The sequence below is a fragment of the Teleopsis dalmanni genome, chromosome 2, assembly GCF_002237135.1.
Source record: "Teleopsis dalmanni isolate 2A chromosome 2, ASM223713v2, whole genome shotgun sequence".
Lineage (NCBI taxonomy): Eukaryota > Metazoa > Arthropoda > Insecta > Diptera > Diopsidae > Teleopsis > Teleopsis dalmanni.
In genome coordinates this window covers 77,418,440-77,437,649 of record NC_051847.1, presented here as the reverse complement: position 1 = coordinate 77,437,649, position 19,210 = coordinate 77,418,440, and the positions used below count along the sequence as shown (strand labels likewise).

The 19,210-nt window shown below is 26.8% G+C and overlaps 4 protein-coding genes across 4 annotated transcripts in view; 1 reads left to right on the top strand and 3 right to left on the bottom strand.

Moving 5' to 3' along the window:
• Window positions 1–19,210, top strand: part of LOC119684857 (uncharacterized protein DDB_G0283357) — a 140,052-nt gene that overhangs the window by 23,182 nt on the left and 97,660 nt on the right. The window lies entirely within an intron of this gene.
• Window positions 1,773–4,730, bottom strand: LOC119684861 (cytochrome P450 9c1-like). Its single transcript, XM_038098993.1, has 4 exons — window positions 4,522–4,730; window positions 3,079–3,586; window positions 2,351–3,017; window positions 1,773–2,030 (listed from the first exon to the last, which is right to left on the bottom strand). Exons 1-4 carry the CDS (start codon window positions 4,728–4,730, stop codon window positions 1,861–1,863), a joined length of 1,554 nt encoding a protein of 517 aa, XP_037954921.1. The 3' UTR covers window positions 1,773–1,860.
• LOC119684860 (cytochrome P450 9c1-like) lies at window positions 5,905–7,986 on the bottom strand. Its single transcript, XM_038098992.1, has 4 exons — window positions 7,725–7,986; window positions 6,917–7,424; window positions 6,188–6,854; window positions 5,905–6,125 (listed from the first exon to the last, which is right to left on the bottom strand). The coding sequence occupies exons 1-4, from the start codon at window positions 7,931–7,933 to the stop codon at window positions 5,956–5,958; spliced, it is 1,554 nt and encodes a 517-aa protein (XP_037954920.1). The 5' UTR covers window positions 7,934–7,986; the 3' UTR covers window positions 5,905–5,955.
• LOC119684859 (cytochrome P450 9c1-like) lies at window positions 9,500–14,366 on the bottom strand. The gene is made up of 4 exons (XM_038098990.1): window positions 14,158–14,366; window positions 10,555–11,062; window positions 9,826–10,492; window positions 9,500–9,764 (listed from the first exon to the last, which is right to left on the bottom strand). The coding sequence occupies exons 1-4, from the start codon at window positions 14,364–14,366 to the stop codon at window positions 9,595–9,597; spliced, it is 1,554 nt and encodes a 517-aa protein (XP_037954918.1). The 3' UTR covers window positions 9,500–9,594.

Below are 19,210 nucleotides of genomic sequence, written 5' to 3'. Positions count from 1 at the left end.
AATTAGTATTAAAATAGCACCAAATGGAAAGTAATCTACTGTCGAAATTAGGCAATTAATAATTAAATTGAATTTCGGAGGTAAAACCGTTAGAGAAATTGCCAATTTAGTTGAAATAAGTCAATCTACTATTCAAGACATTATCAAGAGGTCCCATGATGAGTTTAGGCTGGCCAATAAGATCAGAGCAGCTTAAGGCACTATATTAAATGATCGAGAAAAGCGTTCGATATTGAAAGAAATAAAGAAAAATCCTTTCAAAATCGCAAAAGACCTTAAATTATCATTAAAATCCCGCTCTGGGAAAGATGTATGCTTACATACTATTCGCAATACATTACATAAATTCAATTATCACGGAAGAATTGCCAGAAAGAAGCCGTTTATAAGTATTAAAAATAAAAATAAAAGAATAAAATATGCTAAGGATTATTTACTAAAAACAGAAAGCTTTTGGAATCAAAAAAATTGATGGTAAATCATCTTAAATACATTTTCATTGATAATTTTCATTTCTTTAAAGTTTTGTTCACTGATGAAAGTAAATTTAATCTGAATAGATCTGATGGTAAGATGTTTGTATGGCGTAAACCAAATGCAGAATTCAATCATCACAATACAAAAATCACTATAAAACATGGAGGAGGCTCTGTTATGGTTTGGAGTTGTATGTCGAGTGCGGGAGTAGGTAATTTGCATTTTATAGATAGTAAAATGGACAAATCTGGATACCTCGACATTCTGAAACAGAATGCAAAGCAAAGTACAGAGAAGTTGAGTATTGCAGAAAATTTTAATTTTTATCAGGACAACGATCCCAAGCATACGTCAGGCGTAGCAATGCTTTGGTTGATCCATAACTGCCCCAAACTCATAGACACACCTGCACAGAGCCCAGATCTTAATGTAATTGAGCATCTTTGGGAGGAATTAGCTAGCAGAGTGTACCAAAAAAAATTTAACACAAAAGTACAGTTAAAGGAGGCTTGACTCGAAGCATGGTACTCAATTGAGCCAGAAGTGTGCCAAAAATTGGTAAAAATCAGTTCGAAATCGTCTTCAGGCCGTTCTGGATAACAAAGGATATGCAACAAAATATTAAATGCCACATTTCTGAATTTTTAAAATAACTGTTATTTTCGGTCCCTGCTAATACAAGTAATAGCTATTTAAATATTTTATACATAAATATATGTGGATAAGTCAATCAACCAAACACAAACCTTATCATCACTGATATTTGGTATAAGAGTCTGAGTAAATAAAAGAAACGGTAAACTAACGACGTGTAGAAACACTTGATAGTGCTAGAGTATCGTCTGTTATCTTCTACTTAATGTAAACCTTTTCTACTGGTAATTAATAAGAATTAAGTAGGTTTTCAAAGTTGTTGTGTAACCTTAATATATTGAAACTATTGCTTGTGACTTAAAAACGTAAGTAGAATGTGTAGATTCTTTAGTGAGATTCATATTCTGTCCGAACTATCCTAACTTCTTTGATCAGCAGAGCGTTAAAGTACTTTTCATTTTACAGGATGATGTCTTATCATAGAAACCAATTCACAGGACTCTAATTTGAGGAACTCATCTTAAGCGTAGTTATTTAATTTAAAAGTTTATATTTGTTTCTGCATTATTTTGTCTGGTATAAAGATTTGCAATTTTGTTTAAAGTTATAATAAAATATAACAGATTTTTTTATTAAAAAAATAGTAATAAACTAATACACAACTTCAGGAAAGGAAATGGCAACAAAAATATTAGCTCAGGCTATAATATATATAAATATAAAGTTTATCATGATATGCCCATTCAGAAATAAATTTTATCTCAATTTAACTTTATGTGTTAATGATTTCTATATATCTCTTGGTATGAATTTCATCCAGAATAGTTCCTCCGGTTGCATTAAAAAACCTTTAATTGATTTTATCATATTCTTCGTCGTCTTTGGTCCCCGAACGATTTTAAATCGCAATAACATATTATATATAATCGCTTTTGTTTCCATTAGTGCAAGTCGATTTGCTAAAAAAAAGTTTACAATTATTATTGTATTAGGCTAATTACTCTTAACTGTTGTTATAAGTAAAAATCAATAGAAACCGCTGAAATTATTCACGCTCTTTTTTATTATATTTTTAATATCTTGACGTTAATCTAAAGTCAAATTATTTCGAATGAATTCTAAATAATTTAATTTAATAATTTAAGTTCTTTTAATTAATTTGTGTTTATAACAACAGTTGAGAGTAATTAACTAACTGGTCTGAAAGAATATACAATATAACTTTTGGTTCTAAAATAATAAATATGGAATTATTTAATGTTAAATTTTTTACATGTACCTATACAGCTTCTAGGACCAATACCAAAAGGTAAATATGATAAATTTTTGATATTTGATTTATTTTCATCTGAAAATCGTTCTGGTAAAAATTTGCCTGGTTCAGGGAAGTACTCAGGATCTCGATGTAATGCAGCAATGGGGATAGCAATCATTTCTTTCTTTTTAATTTCAACAATTAAATTTCCTTCTTCATCTGTTAGTTTATAATCATTTCCACAAACACGATCTAATATTATATTCGGTGGCCACTTTCGTAATGATTCTGAAATAACCATGTCCATGTATTTCATTTTCATAATGGTATCGTAATTTAATGGTTTGCCATCGAGCTCTTTCTCAATTTCTAGAACTTCTTGGTAAAGTAAATCTTGAACGTCTTGATTTTCTAACAATTCATGAGCCGTAAAAGATAAACAAGTTGAAACTGTATCTAAACCGGCTAAGAAGAAAAGTATGCACTGTGCCAATAGGTCATCATCATTGAATTCAGCATGCTCTCCAGTTCTTTCATTCTTTGTTTCTTCAAAATGTTTTTTCGCTTCTGTCAATAAGTGTATCATATCTGGACGTATGATATTATTTTCCGCGCGATATTTCATTGCACCAAATACTAAATTCTTGAAATAGTTTGATATTTTAGAACTCAGTAATTCCATACGCAAGAACTAAAATGTATTAATAATGTTAACTTAATAAATATTCGATTAATATAATTTAATTACTTACACGTGATAATTTGGGTAATACACTTATGAAAAGTGCTTTTATTATTAAAACGCCTCTGAGTTTAGTACACGATTTACAAATTTTATAAAACTCATTATCAGGATCTTCAAATGAATCTACTTTGATGCCGAATGCAGTGGATGCAATAATGTCATTTGTGAATTTAGTAAAATACTCCTTCATTTCCAAATCGAGTTCATTGTTGTCAGTGGCTTTAGTTTGTTTTTCCAAATATTTTACTCCCTGAATGCTGCAATCGTTGATTAATTCAAACATAAGACGCATTTTACTGCCTGTGAATGAAGGTGTTAATGTGTTCCGCATTTCTTTCCATTTTTGATTTTCTAGTGCAATCAAACTTTTTGAAAAAACGTTATCTTTTACTTCAGTAAAAGGAGACTTATGGTTGGTAAAATGATCGAAGTCCTTAATGCCTACTTTTTTAATGAGTTCTAAATCACTTATGAATATTATAGGCTCCCGAAAATTATAAGTTCCATAAATTTTGCTGAAAAAATATTTACATTTTAAGTATCAATGATTTTTAATATAGTATTTTACAATATTTTTACACAGTTATGCTTTTATATGTATTATATCTTTTAAAAATTAAATTAATATATTTTCACTAATTAATAACTAATTTTTATGCACTGTAAATATACCAATAAAATAATTACATTAAGAACAATTAAAAGTAATGCGTCTTACGTATTTCAATAATTAAATGTAAATACACATATATTCGTCATTTTTCGGGTAGAGATAACATCATGGCAGACGCTCTCTCAAGGATAGAACAATTACAAAGACAATTACAAATTTTTTAATTTTTTTAAAATAAATTTAACTAATTTATTAACTAAGATTATTTTATTGTTCGCCAGCAATGAATTGACGGAGAAATAAATATGTTTAAGTGTATTCCGATATTTTTTCCAGGCACGTTCGTCGATCTTGACGAAAATTTTTCGCAAAATGTCTCTTGATTCAATACAATACAAATTATTAGCCGAAAAGTTAATCGGATCTAATATGAAGAAGAACTGGTCTGATTGGGCGAAATCCTGCATTGCTTGCCAAAAAAGCAAAGTGCACCCCTACCTAGGCACTACCTAGCTGCTTTGTCTCGCATCGACCATATCAACAAGGGTATTGTCGGGTCATTGTATAAAATATTCGTCTAGAATTCTGCGACTTGCAAGCCTCTACAAACCCCATACGAAGGACCCTTCCCTGTGCTCAATCGTTTCGAGAAGTATTTTGTTGTTAAAATCAGTGAGCATAGTAGCAGCTTTAAGAAGCAAGGAGTTAAGTCTAAATGACGAAAAGTTACCTTTATATGTATATGTAGCAAATTTTCAACATTAATATTAAAAGTGATTTCACAATACTGTTGCAGGTTTAAATTGTAAATATAATAGTTTTACATATTATTTTTACCAATTTTTATATTTCTGATAGTTGCTTAATATGGAATCCAAGAATGATGACTTTTGACGTAGTATACTCCACTTAATATTGCCAATTAGAGGAAAAGGTTTTTCATGATGAACGCCTCGTTCTCTCAAGACATTATAATTGGCAGTTGACCATTTATAAATTAAATATAACGCAATCGAAATTAAAATTAAGCTCTCAATTAAAGCCATTTTTCAAACACAACATTTAATAAATGTTATACATATAACAAATTAATAAAAGTTTTATTTTTAAATGTAATTAATTTTAGTTAATGTTTGAATTTTGTATTATTAAATAAAACACTTTTTAATTCTACAACATTTGTACCCGATACACATAAAGCACAGTACATACTAAGAGCTTTCGAGAGTTTTGCGATATTTTATAGCAATAAAATGAGATACTTTAATATCAGAGATAGGTTCTCTATATGTAAACATTTCCAAAATTTTGGATTGCCTATGACGGAACGGTATATACCGGCATTTAATAAATTTCTCAGTCTGCTTAATGTAACTTTATTTGTATGTATTGTATAAAGCTATTGTGTATACAACATGTCATATCAGTTTGTATTGTTTTTTGTTTACAATCTTTATTTTTGTTTTTATTTATTTCTAAATCAATTTTTATTGATTTATCGCAATTATAATTTTAGATAAACAAAATAACGTTGATATTGTATCTGGTAAACGATATAAAAATTGTGGTTGTAAAATATGTATCATTAGTGAAATTTCAGCGATAAAAAAAGTTTTAAAAGTATACTAATTATGTAATTTACTTTTGATACATAAAATTAAAAATATAAACAAATATCTTGACATTTCAAACATACACATATACACATAGTAATATCTCGCAAACTAACTAAGAAAATAGAATGAATAAAACAGATATAATTTTCTGCAATACATACCGAACACACAAAATCGTACTAACAACAACAAATTCTATTTTTCATACAAAAATTTGTTCTTATTTGTGGGATCCAGATAGTTGCACGACGAATAATATTTGCAAGTCCGGACATTCGAAAACTTCGGATTCACAAAAAACCTACTTTATTTTCAACTCTGAAGACTGGGCAGCTATCCGATTCGATAAATCGAAAAGCTTTGGTTTCTAAAATATTCGAATAATATGAGCACCACTAACACTATGTTTTATATATATTACATACATATATATTAAGTGGAAATAATATGAAAAAAAAGTGCATGTTAAGCCGAGAACGATCTAAATTTTTAGTCTATGTGTGATAAGGGCGATGATTTTTGTATAATGATGAATGTTACAGAATAAAAAGATCTGAATAGAAATAATAAATTAAAAAAAATTTATTTTTGTTTATAGTTGAAATTTAATTAACTTTTATATGGTGAAATTAATTTTATAAATTTTTGCTGCAACTTAAGACTCTCTTGGAATAAATTTCATCCAGAAAAGCTCCTCTGGCTCCATGAAGAAACCTTTCATTGACTTCATCATATCTTTTGTCGTCTTTGGTCCTCGATCAATTTTAAATCGCAATAACATATGATATATAATCGCCTTAGTTTCCATAAGTGCAAGTCGATTTGCTGAAAAAATGAGTGTGTAATTAAATTAGTAGTATCTTCATATTATAATATTTTATACATACCTATGCAACTTCTAGGACCAATTCCAAACGGTAAATATGATAAATGTTTAATGTTTGATTTATTTTCATCTGAAAATCGTTCTGGTTGAAATTTGTCTGGTTCAGGAAAATACTCAGGATCCCGATGTAATGCAGCAATAGGAAAAGCAATCATATCTTTCTTTTTAATTTCAACAATTAAATTTCCATCTTCATCTGTTAGTTTATAATCATTTTCACAAACACGGTCTAACATAATAGCAGGTGGCCATTTCCGTAATGATTCTGATAATACCATATCCATATATTTCATTTTTACAATTGTATCGTAATTTAATGGTTTGCCATCGAGCTCTTTCTCAATTTTTAGAACTTCTTGGTAAAGTAAGTCTTGAACGTCTTGATTTTCCAATAGTTCATGAGCCGTAAAACATAAACATGTTGAAACTGTTTCAAAACCAGCCAAGAAAAAGAGTATACACTGTGCTAAGAGATCATCATCATTGAACTCAGCATGTTCTCCAGTTTGTTCATTCTTCATTTCTTCAAAATGTTTTTTCGCTTCTGTTAATAATTGTATCATATCTGGACGTATGATATTGTTTTCAGCACGATATTTCATTGCACCAAATACTAAAGTTTTGAAATAGTTAGTCATTTTAGAACTCATTAACTCCATACGTAAGAACTGTAAATAATTAATCATTTTAACACTTTATGTACATATTAGATTATTATAATAATACTTACACGTGCTATTTTAGGAAATAAACTAATAAAGAATGCTTTCATTATAAAAATACCTCTGAATTTAGTAAAAGATTGACCAATTTTATAAAACTCATTATCAGGATCTTCAAATGAATCTACTTTGATACCGAATGCAGCAGATGCAATAATGTCATTTGTGAATTTAGTAAAATACTCCTTCATTTCCAAATCAAGTTCATTGTTGTCAGTGGCTTTAGTTTGTTTTTCCAAATATTTTATTCCCTGGATGCTGCAATCGTTGATTAATTCAAACATCAGACGCATTTTACTGCCTGTGAATGAAGGTGTTAATGTGTTCCGCATTTCTTTCCATTTCTGATTCTCTAGTGCAATCAAACTTTTTGAAAAAACGTTATCCTTCGCTTCAGTGAATACGGATTTATGGTTGGTAAAATGATCGAAGTCCTTAACGCCTACTTTTTTAATGAGTTCCAAATCTCTTAAGAAAATGATGGGTTCGCGAAAATTATAAATACCATATACTTTGCTGTAAAATATTATAATTTTTGGTATCATTGTTTTCACACTATTATCTGAATTATTTTACAATAATATCTTGTTCAATGTATATTATTAATATATATTTAAATATATATATTGTTATGTATATGCATATACTAATTTGTTTGCCGATATATATGAAAGTCGCAGAAACTAAAATTAATTTCAAATTACTGTTGCATAAAAATAATTTTTATTAATTAAGAATAATATTAATTATTATTAATAGTTTATTAATAATATTTTTTACTATTATTAATTTAATAGTTTTATATATTGTTTTTACCAATTGTTATATTTCTGATAGTTGCCTAATATGGAGTCCAAGAATGATGACTTTTGACGTAGAGTACTCCACTTAACATTGCCAATTAGAGGAAAAGGTTTTTCATGAGGAACGCCTCGTTCTCTCAAGACATTATAATTGGCAGTTGACCATTTATAAATTAAATATAACACAACCGAAATTAAAATTAAGCTCTCAATCAAAGCCATTTTTTACCGACAATGTATAGTATATTAGGTTGGATATATAATAAATTAATAAAACTTTTATTTTAAATTGTAATTAATTTTAATTAATGTTTATGTTTTACATTATTAAATTAAACGCTTTCTTATCTCGACAATATTTGTGATAGATGCAGTTAAATCACTTTAAATACTAAAAGCTTTCGAGAGTTTTGCGATATTTTATAGCAAGAAAAATGAGATACTTTAGTATCAGAGATATGTTCTCTATTTATAAACACTTCAAAATGTTTTGTTTATGACGGAACAATATATGCCGGTATTAAATGAATTTGTCAGTTCGTTTAATGAAATTTTATATGTGTGTATTGTATAGAAGTATTTCATATAAAACATGTCTTATCAGTTTGAAAACTTTTTTGTTTATATCTTCGGTTTCATTTTTAGTTGTTTACAATTTAATTTGTTGATTTATAGTAATTATTATTGTAATTACATAAAATTATATTGATATTGTATTTGGTATACATTATTGCAGTTGTGGTTGTAAAATATGCACTATTAGTGAAAAATTTCTGTGTTAAATGAATACCAAAATATGTACTAATTATGTAATTTACTTTTGATACATAAAATTATAAATATAAACAAATATCTTCACATTTAAAATTATTATATACTATAATCATACTTCCTGGTATACACATAGAAATGTCCTGCAAACGAACTGATATAATAGGTGACACAAAAAATACTGTAATGTGTCGCAAGTGAAACTATAAACAGTCTTGGAGCAGATTGAAAACGGCTTTCGACATATCATCATTATTATTCTTTAGCTATACAACTGAGAGTGTATAGCTCTCAGCACTACGTTGGGCCATGCTCTACCAGTTTCTCGCTGAATAGCTTGAATATCATTTTTAAAAGAGTCTATTACTAGTTTACGTGAACGTCCTTAATTTTTTACCGGTAATACCTGTCTATTTTAATCTATTAGCTTAGATAAATTTAATAAAAGCTTTGTTCTTTGTTAACTTCAGATGTTTTGCGTTGCTTCTGATTATAATTTATTCGCTTTTATTATATTTTGGATAAAAATACTCTCCATTATTTTCGTCAGAAATAATTATTGTTCATACTTCAGATCTTGTATCAGTGCTTTGTTCTTTATTTTCTTTGGGTAAATTGCTCTATATATGCACTCAGAATCGTCATACCTCAGTAGTTAAATTATTTCTTTTATTACTGTAACCGTTTTCTATAAACCCTAATTGAAATGGTTTATCATTGCTTGTTCGATTTCATTTGTGAAATGAAACACATTTCTTGCATTTATGGTTTGGAAACTCACATAGTTACTGCTATAGTATCAGATGTGATTGAAATTATACCAGTTTATTCAATACATTGACATAATAATTAAGATGTTATACATAGTATATATTAAATGGAAATATATTGAGAAAAAAAAATATGCATATGAACCCGAGAGGTATCTAGACGATCTAGTCTCTGATAAGGTAAAGATAAGAAGTTTTGTATAATGATATAATGATCAGCATAACGATATATTATAAGAAATAATAAAACTAAAAACAAATTTATGTTCGTCTGTGACAGAAATTTATCTACATTTCCTGCTTTTATTCAGAGTAATTAATTTAATATATTTTAACTGAAAGTTAAGATTCTCTTGGAATAAATTTCATCCAAAAAAGTTCCACCGGCTGCATGAAGAAACCTTTCATTGACTTCATCATATCTTTTGTCGTCTTTGGTCCCCGAACAATTTTGAATCGCAATAACATATGATATATAATCGCTTTTGTTTCCATAAGTGCAAGTCGATTTGCTGAAAAAATGAGTGTTAATTAAATTAACAGCATCTTTATATTAAAGTATTTTGTATATACCTATGCAACTTCTAGGTCCAATTCCAAACGGTAAATATGATAAATGTTTAATATTTGATTTATTTTCATCTGAAAATCGTTCTGGTTGAAATTTGTCTGGTTCAGGAAAATACTCAGGATCTCGATGTAATGCAGCAATAGGAAAAGCAATCATATCTTTCTTTTTAATTTCAACAATTAAATTTCCTTCTTCGTCTGTTAGTTTATAATCATTTTCACACACACGATCTACCATAATAGCAGGTGGCCATTTTCGTAATGATTCAGATAATACCATGTCCATGTATTTCATTTTCATAATGGTATCATAATTTAATGGTTTGCCATCGAGCTCTTTCTCAATTTCTAGAACTTCTTGGTAAAGTAAATCTTGAACGTCTTGATTTTCCAATAGTTCATGAGCCGTAAAACATAAACATGTTGAAACTGTTTCAAAACCAGCCAAGAAAAAGAGTATACACTGTGCTAAGAGGTCATCATCATTGAACTCAGCATGTTCTCCAGTTTGTTCATTCTTCATTTCTTCAAAATGTTTTTTCGCTTCTGTTAATAATTGTATCATATCTGGACGTATGATATTGTTTTCAGCACGATATTTCATCGCACCAAATACTAAAGTTTTGAAATAGTTAGTCATTTTAGAACTCATTAACTCCATACGTAAGAACTGAAATTAATTAATCATTTTAACAGTTTATGTACATATTAGATTATTATAATAATACTTACACGTGCTAGTTTAGGAAATAAACTTATGAAGAATGCTTTCATTATCATTAAGCCTCTAAATTTAGTGAAAGATTGACCAATTTTATAAAATTCATTATCAGGATCTTCAAATGAATCCACTTTGATACCGAATGCAGCAGATGCAATAATGTCATTTGTGAATTTAGTGAAATACTCTTTCATTTCCAAATCGAGTTCATTGTTGTCAGTGGCTTTAGTTTGTTTTTCCAAATATTTTACTCCTTGGATGCTGCAATCGTTGATTAATTCAAACATCAGACGCATTTTACTGCCTGTGAATGAAGGTGTTAATGTGTTCCTCATTTCCTTCCATCTCTGATTTTGCAGTGCAATCAAACTTTTTGAAAAAACGTTATCTTTTATTTCAGTAAATACGGTTTTATGGTTGGCAAAATGATCGAAGTCTTTAATGCCAACTTTTTTAATGAGTTCCAAATCTTTTATAAAAATGATGGGTTCGCGAAAATTATAAGTACCATATACTTTGCTGTAAAATATTATAATTTTTAATGTCATTGTTTTAATTTTATTATCTGAATTATTTTACAATAACATCTTGTGGAATGTATATTAATATTTATATAAAAATATGTATGAGTATATGTTGTGTGTGTAATTTTTTATATATGTGCATTAATATATACGTTAATTTGTTTGTTTGTAATGTCGCTGAAACTATACGACTTGTTCTTCAGTCAAGCTCTCAGTTAATGTATTAACTCCAATGTATTTTTAAAAAAATGAAAATAAGAGAATACGCTAAATCTAAGCTAATATAGTTACATTAATAAAATAAATAATATATTATTATTTAATATAATTTTTGTATATTACTTATATTGTGATATATTATGCACTAAAATAATAAGATGTGATAGTATAAACATCTAATTTGTAGCACTAAAAACAGAAGAATAAGAAATAGAACATTTGTAGTCAACTGCATATAATTTTAAAATAGGAAGTAATAATAATAGTTATACAAATTGAAGTTTATATAAAGTTTTACTTTTGAAAGGAGTTTTAGTTAGGCGAAATATTATCAGTGAAATGTTTATTAATAACGGCAAATTATTGTGCGAATAAAGATAAATATTTACATTCTTTAGTTTAATAAATTGTTTTTTCTATACAAAATTTAGTTTTAAGGTTAGAACGAAATTAAGCAAAATCCACTTAAAGTTATAAAAATACTGAATGCTGTCCTTTATAGTTATAATAATCAACTTTTAAAATTTTCCAGATACAAATGGTGTTTATAGAATGTAATTTTTAGCATTCGGTTTGTAAACAAAAAACATATGATTTCCTTAATTTGGAGCAGTGTGAACACTTCCGAAATTAACTTAATCTCATTATTACGAAATTAAGAAAATTTGGCTGTCTGAACATAGTATAAAGAATATTTTAAATTATTTTTCATTAAAAAATATTTCATAGCTGTTCTTAATTTTTTGTTTATATTTAAAGTATTGAGATTATATCATTTTATATAAAAAATATACAGGTAAATTTTTCCATTAATTTAATTCAATATTTTAATCAAAATATTGAGTAAGCTAGTGTAATTAATTCTCTCTGTATTTTTTGTTTCATATTTTTTATGTTTCTATACACATTATAATTTATTCAGTAGACAATTTAAATAATTTATATTTAATACGAAATATTTTCTTAACTCTATATATTAATTTAATTATATATATTATGAACCTAAAATTAATATTTTACATGACTAAGCGCTATATTATATATAATTTTAATTGAGATGAAAAGAATGAACTTTCAACGTAATCATTTACATTGCAATTTTATTTAAATTATTTAAGTTAGTATGATATTATAATTAGAATGTATATTACATTGGAATGTATATTCCATCAAAGTGTCGATATTTCGGTATTTTTTTGTTATATTTTTAATATTTTTAGTTTCGTATAATAATTTGATTATTAATTTTAACATATGTTTGAGTTGTTAAATTTATTGCAATACATTTGTAGATATCAGACAGCAAATTATTTTTATCAAGACACAATTTGTTATCAAAAAATTTGGTGCAATAGGTATAAATGTATTCGTATCTATCAGCGTGGTATATCGTATCTATTCACAAATAGTACGCCAAAAATATTGATATGGCGGCTTGAGTTTCTATTCTTAATCAGTTTTATTATCAATTTAAGAATGCAGCTAAATGTAAAGATTTTGATATAATGTGATTGCCAAAATGAAAGTAATTATTTGAGGTTTAGTTTGAAACTCACGTGAAATTAATATTATTATCCGTTGTTGATAATAATGAATATTGAGTGGTGGAAGTCTCCACCTATTTTGTCTGGAACAAAATAATATCACCTAAGATATTAACTTTCATTGAAGTCCTAAGGATTGTATATTATTCCTTATATTAAAATAATCAAAAAAAAAATGATAGAACACGCCATTGGGTTAGGTTCAGAAGGCGCGTGCTGACCGTTGTTAACACTTTCACTCGGAAGCATATATTGCCCTTTGTGATGCCCTCAAAAAATTTTGTTGGGAAAGGCGAGTTGCTAATCTTTGTATCTTCGTTATCTCTTCCAAGCTAGTGAAAAAGCGATCCCCGAGAGATTGAAGTTAAGTCAATTACATTATTATGGTAAAAGTCTGTGACACAAATTTATGAAAATGTTTATAAGTATCGATTTAAATAAATTTTGAAATTTCTGTCTATTTCTTTGTCTGCCAGTCTGCTTCTCTTTTAAGAAACTGAATAAAAAATTTTACAGGTACAGTTCTTAAAAATGAACGTAAGTCTAGTTGATCTAATGTAGTTGATCAAATATCAAAATTGATACTAACTGATTATATCATAGAAGAAAGATTCAATATAAAAATTTACTCTATATTCAATTTTAAGAAATAAACAAGGCAAGAACAAAAGTTATTTTTGGACTTGCTAAAGTATTGATCCATTCATATAGTTTTTCAGATTTCACTAAGAAAAATATTTCAGATTTAAGATTTTATTAATATAAAATGAAATGAATATATTATTTCAGAGTTTACATTATTTATATTAATAAAAGTTTACATTATTATATTAATAAAAAAAATATTTGATGATTAAACATCTATAAAATGAAAATTCTCTTAATGGGACATTAATCGTTAATAAAAAATTATTTATATTTTTAGTTATTCCAAAAATCATAGAAAAAAAGTAGTTGAGGTTTAGAAAAACTGTTCACCCAAATAGGGTGTCTGTTTGTTAAAAGTTTTTTCACTGTAGCGTAAAAGTTTTCAAAAGTTCTTTAGGAACAGACATTTTTTATATTTGCCATGTATAGCCACTATATCCAAATCTAAAGCTCTCGGCTTCATTTCTTGTATGGTTTAAGATTTTTAATGAATAAATGATTTTTTTGTATTTTATATGATAATTATGGATATATCGACATAGAATATATAATTAATAAAAAACAATTTTGCATTATTGCCGAGGTCAGTCACAACCAAAGTTTTGTATTACCATATTGCAATAAACGATATAAGAAAAAATAAGTTTAATAATATCCGAATATAATATATATATTTTACCAGTTTTTATATGTTTGATAACGTTTTATTACGTTCTCCAAAAATGATGTTTTTTGACGTAGTGTGCCCCATTTAATATTGCCGATTAGTGGAAAAGGTTTTTCATGTGGAACGCCTCGTTCATTCAAAACATTATAAGTAGATGTTGACCACTTATAAAATAAAAACAACAAAACCGAAATTAAAATTAAACTCTCAATTAAAGCCATTTTCTAACGCACAGTGTACAATTAAGGTTGTACATATAATAAATTAAAAAAAGTTTTATCTTAAAATATTAATTAATTTTAATTATTATTATTTTTTGAATTTTTAAAAAACAAACACTTGTTTTTCCCTACAATATTTCTAGTAGATACGCTTAGAGCGCAGTACATACTAAAAGCTTTTGAGAGTTTTGTGGTGTTTTATAGTAAAATATGAGATTGGGTTCTCTGATATTAGAGTATTTATAAACTCTTCTAGTTCTTTCGATTCAAATATGACGGAACTATGTATGCCGGCATTTAGTGAAATTTCTCAGCTTGCTTATGAAATTTTATTTGTATACAAATATTGTATAAAAATATTGTTTATATGCTATATGAGTTTGAGGCGTTTATTGTTTGCAGTTTTGTTGTTTTGTTTTTTATTTGTTTCGATATAAATTTTTGTTGATTTAACGACAATATTTAAGATAAAAAAAATTATACTTATTGGCCTTTTTTATTTGGTTTAGTATTTGTTTTATGTTATTAAAATTGTATTCCTAAAAATAGTAGCATTGCCACAAACTAATAAAACATTAATAGAAGCGGTAAATAAATATGTAAATTAAATAACTTACTTTTGTAATTTGAAACTTCGAATACAATTCAGCAATAAACAAAAATAAAAAAAAAGTCTTCCAAGCGAATTAGAACATCATAAGTGGATATTATGAACAATGTGATGTATCACCAAACAAACGATGAATAAATATTGAGATATGATATCTCAATAAGTTTCTACGAGTTTCGTTAAGAAATACCTTACTTGATGATTAATATAGATTTTTTGATTATTTTTTTCTTATGCTAGTTGGTCTTACTTTTTTTTAACATAAATTTAAAGCAATGTTTTATTTTATATTTTTACCAAATGTTTCGTTGTACAATTAATTGGTTACAGTTGGTAGTAATAGCAAAATCCAATTGAATCGATTTTTAACATTACATACGATTTTTTTTGAAAAATTTCCGACAAATGAGGACTCGAACAAAATAAAATGTAGATTAACAAAAATTAATTGCTTATTAATTTCATTTCAATTTGTTTCAATAATAGAGTTAAAATAGAGCAAAAAGTTAAATTTAATTGGCATTTAACAATATTCAGAGTATGCTCGTAAATAAATATAAATAATTGCCTCAAACTAATTTAATAAATAATGTGGAAAACTCTACGAGCCTCAATCCACTACAAATTGTTGGCTCTTTTTCAAGAAACAGATATTCAAACCTAAGAAGGTTATATGTATGTTTCTTATAATGTTATACTAAAGAATCTTAACTCTGAATCAAAAGAAAATATAATGGATAGGATATATTTTAAAACGTCATTCCTTTTTAAACAAAGAAAACACAAACTGAGAATAAGGAGACCAAGATAAAACAGATGTGTAAAACAGATGATGTTATATATAATTAATTTCACTCTTTTTTAATAGTATGACACAAATATTATTAGTTATATTATATTAAGAAGAGCCGGTGCAGCCAAGAGGAATACATATAAAATATGAATTCACAAATAAAATTAATATGAAAACCTATCAGAAAATTTTGTGAATTACAAAATTTAAATTAGTCAGTGGCAAAAATTACTATAAACTTTCACTACTTCATGTTATGGAAAAGATAGTGTTTGATATTTGTCTCAATTTTCGACAACGTAGTCAGAAAGGATAACATTCGATTTGCAAGAGAAGAATTTCATTATCAATACACATACAATATTATAAAAAACCAATTAATATTAGAATGCATTATGTCTATTAAATAATAAGGTATACTAGATAGACGAAGTTTTGTAGAGAATTGATATTCTTACTTGAGCAGACTTTATTATGTGTGTACAGTTCTATTGTTGAATTGTCGTCAGGTAAAGGGTTAATAAAAATATCTTTATTTGGCTCTTATCATTTAATATTCAATATTAATAAATCAAAGAAACATTATTTTAGTGTTTTCAGATATAGTTAGTTTACTATATAAATAATAATAAATTTTTTAAATGTGAGAAATGTTAAATTAAATTATTAAATTGATTCTATCTCTTTATTTTTAAAGAGTATTTATTTAACTCAAGTCATCACGTTCTGAAAATTCGGTTAAATATATGATTTGAAATCATGCATTTGTTTTTAAAGTAAACAAAAATAAATTTCAATAATTTAATTTAATGTACTATTTATAGATATATCTTCTACTACTTTTTATATTAATGGTGTAAAGGGTAAATCCTTCGTAATTAAAATCTACGTATATGTCAACATCAATTAAAGCCCATGGCCAACTTTCATTAAGTCCTTAATGAATTTCTTTATACTACTCTTTGCTTATTGGGAAATATATTTTTGCACTTCTTAGTAGTTGTTGTTTTTTGTATTCTTCTTTAGAATGAAACTTTTGTTTAATTCCCTGCATTTTTCGTTAAGTTCATTAAGAAAATTCTATTAACTTTACCATTGCACAGAGTTAAAATGATCTTAACCAGCATTACTCATGAGTTTCGGAAAGGAATACAATAATGTAGCACATAAAAAAGTATATAAAAGTTGCGAAGTTCACGATTAGTAGTTAAGCTTAAGACATTTATATACAAATCACGTATAAGATTAAATGACAAAGGATAAAATTTCTCAGCACACACTGGCAGATTCTTTATCTGCTCTATTCAAATAAGTTACAAAAATGTATTTATTTTTACGTACAAATGTTAAGAAAAAAAACAAAAACATTTTTAAAGCGTTTGTGTACTTACATTAATATTTTATTAAGCAATTAATTTAACTTTTAATTAGTTTGAGTTGTATTTTTAACACATTGCTAGGTGTTATACAAAATGTACCTCATGCAAATAGAATTTTTTAAAAATTGTTGTCGTAGTATTAGAAAGTATATATATTGATAAAGTAATACTATGTTCAGACAGCCAAATTTCCTTAATTTCGTCAAAATGAAATTAAGTTAATGTCGAAAGTGTTCATACTGCCACAAATTAAGGAAATCATATGTTTTTTGTTTACAAACCGAATGTTAAAAATTACATTCTATAAACACCATTTGTATCTGGAAAATTTTTAATGTTGATTATTATTACATTAATAATAATCCTTTATTGCTATAAAGGATGGCATGTAGTAGTTTTAGTGGATTTCAGATATATGAATTATTATTTTTCACTCTATTTCAAATTAATAACAGTTACAGTTTTTTCTCAATATTCAAAATTAAAAATTTGCACTGCTTTCAAAATATTTTCCCGGTTTTATTAAAGTCAACTGTGACTGATATTTATTTAAAAAAATATCATTTTTTCGTCATCTCAACTTTATCTTTTGTTTAAAGTTTATTTTATTCCTTATTTTCTTTAATTTCATTTTAACCTTAAAACTGAAATTTTAAGGTTAAAATTAAGGTGTGTCTGAACCGTTATTAATGTAGTAGATTATAATTACATATTGATATGTATATTATAATTATATAAAATTATAATACTTAGAAAAATTGAAGCAAAGTATCGCATCTTAAGTAGCAGTTCCTCAAATATTTATGTGAACAAGATATCGCGTGTATTTTGCTTGTTTCGTCAAAAAAGTTTTGTTCAGTCAAATGTCACTGTCAACTGCACATATACCATATGTATGTCCATATAAAACTTTTAGATTAGTTCTACATCAATAACATGCTTTCCTTTTATCGACAAAGGTATTTTTCTGGAAAATAAAAGTCACATAGTCTCAAATTAGATAAACACGAGTAGTGATTGAAAATTAAAATAAAGTAATTAAGAAATTTGCCATAAATGTTAAATGATCAAAATAGTCTTAGTCATTAGCCTAATTGCCAAAAGATAGTTACAATTCAAATAAACTATTGTTTGCTTCTGATTTCATCTTATTATAAGAAATTATTTTAATTATTTAATAGCTAAATACTATAAGGACACATCTAAACGTATACGCATATGTTTGTAATATATTATACAGAAATGTAACAAAATATAGGACACTTTTTTGTATTAAACATTATTTTATTTTAATAAATATTTTACGAAAACTGACAGACTTATCAACACCGCGTTATCGAATCTCAGAATGGTTATAGGCCCTTTGGGGAGGTATGCAGATCTGAGGTCATTTATTGTTTAGTCTGATGAAGAGATAAACAATAATCCAGTCAAGGCGTAAAGACGGTTTTGAAGATACCTTGCAGTTAATAGTGAGTAAAAGTGCTCAAGTGCACTGGCTCAAATAGCTGCAACATAATAATATAATATTATAGAATTTATTTAAGTGAAAATAATGTTCTTACAAAAGTTTTATATTGTTAATGCCTTGTTCCGAAAAGAGTTATCTTATATTTTAGTTTATTACTTTTTTTTTCGATTTTTGTCACTTAATTTTTTCACATTCAACAATTGTTGAATACTGCATCTCGTAAATATTAAAAATGGCACCACCTCTCCATGATATTATATTTTTCGTTTCTTGGACAAAGAGATCAGCTTAAGATTTTCTGGATTTTTAATTGATGTTTATACGGTAGAAGCAATATTTTTATTGTAAAGACCAAAAAGCAATATCTAATCGGTTGGACATACGATTGTTGTTTTAGCAACCAAAATAAAGTAAGTTTCAATATTTACTTTAAAATTTACAAAAATTACTTTAATAACATACTTTTTCAAATTTTATAGATTTGGTTCCAAGTGTCCAAGTGTTCTGGCCAGGTGCCTTCACTTTGGCATCTGGCACTTCGCACGTACTTGTCAAATAAAGATTAGGAATAGGTGAACTCTTCTTTTTGGG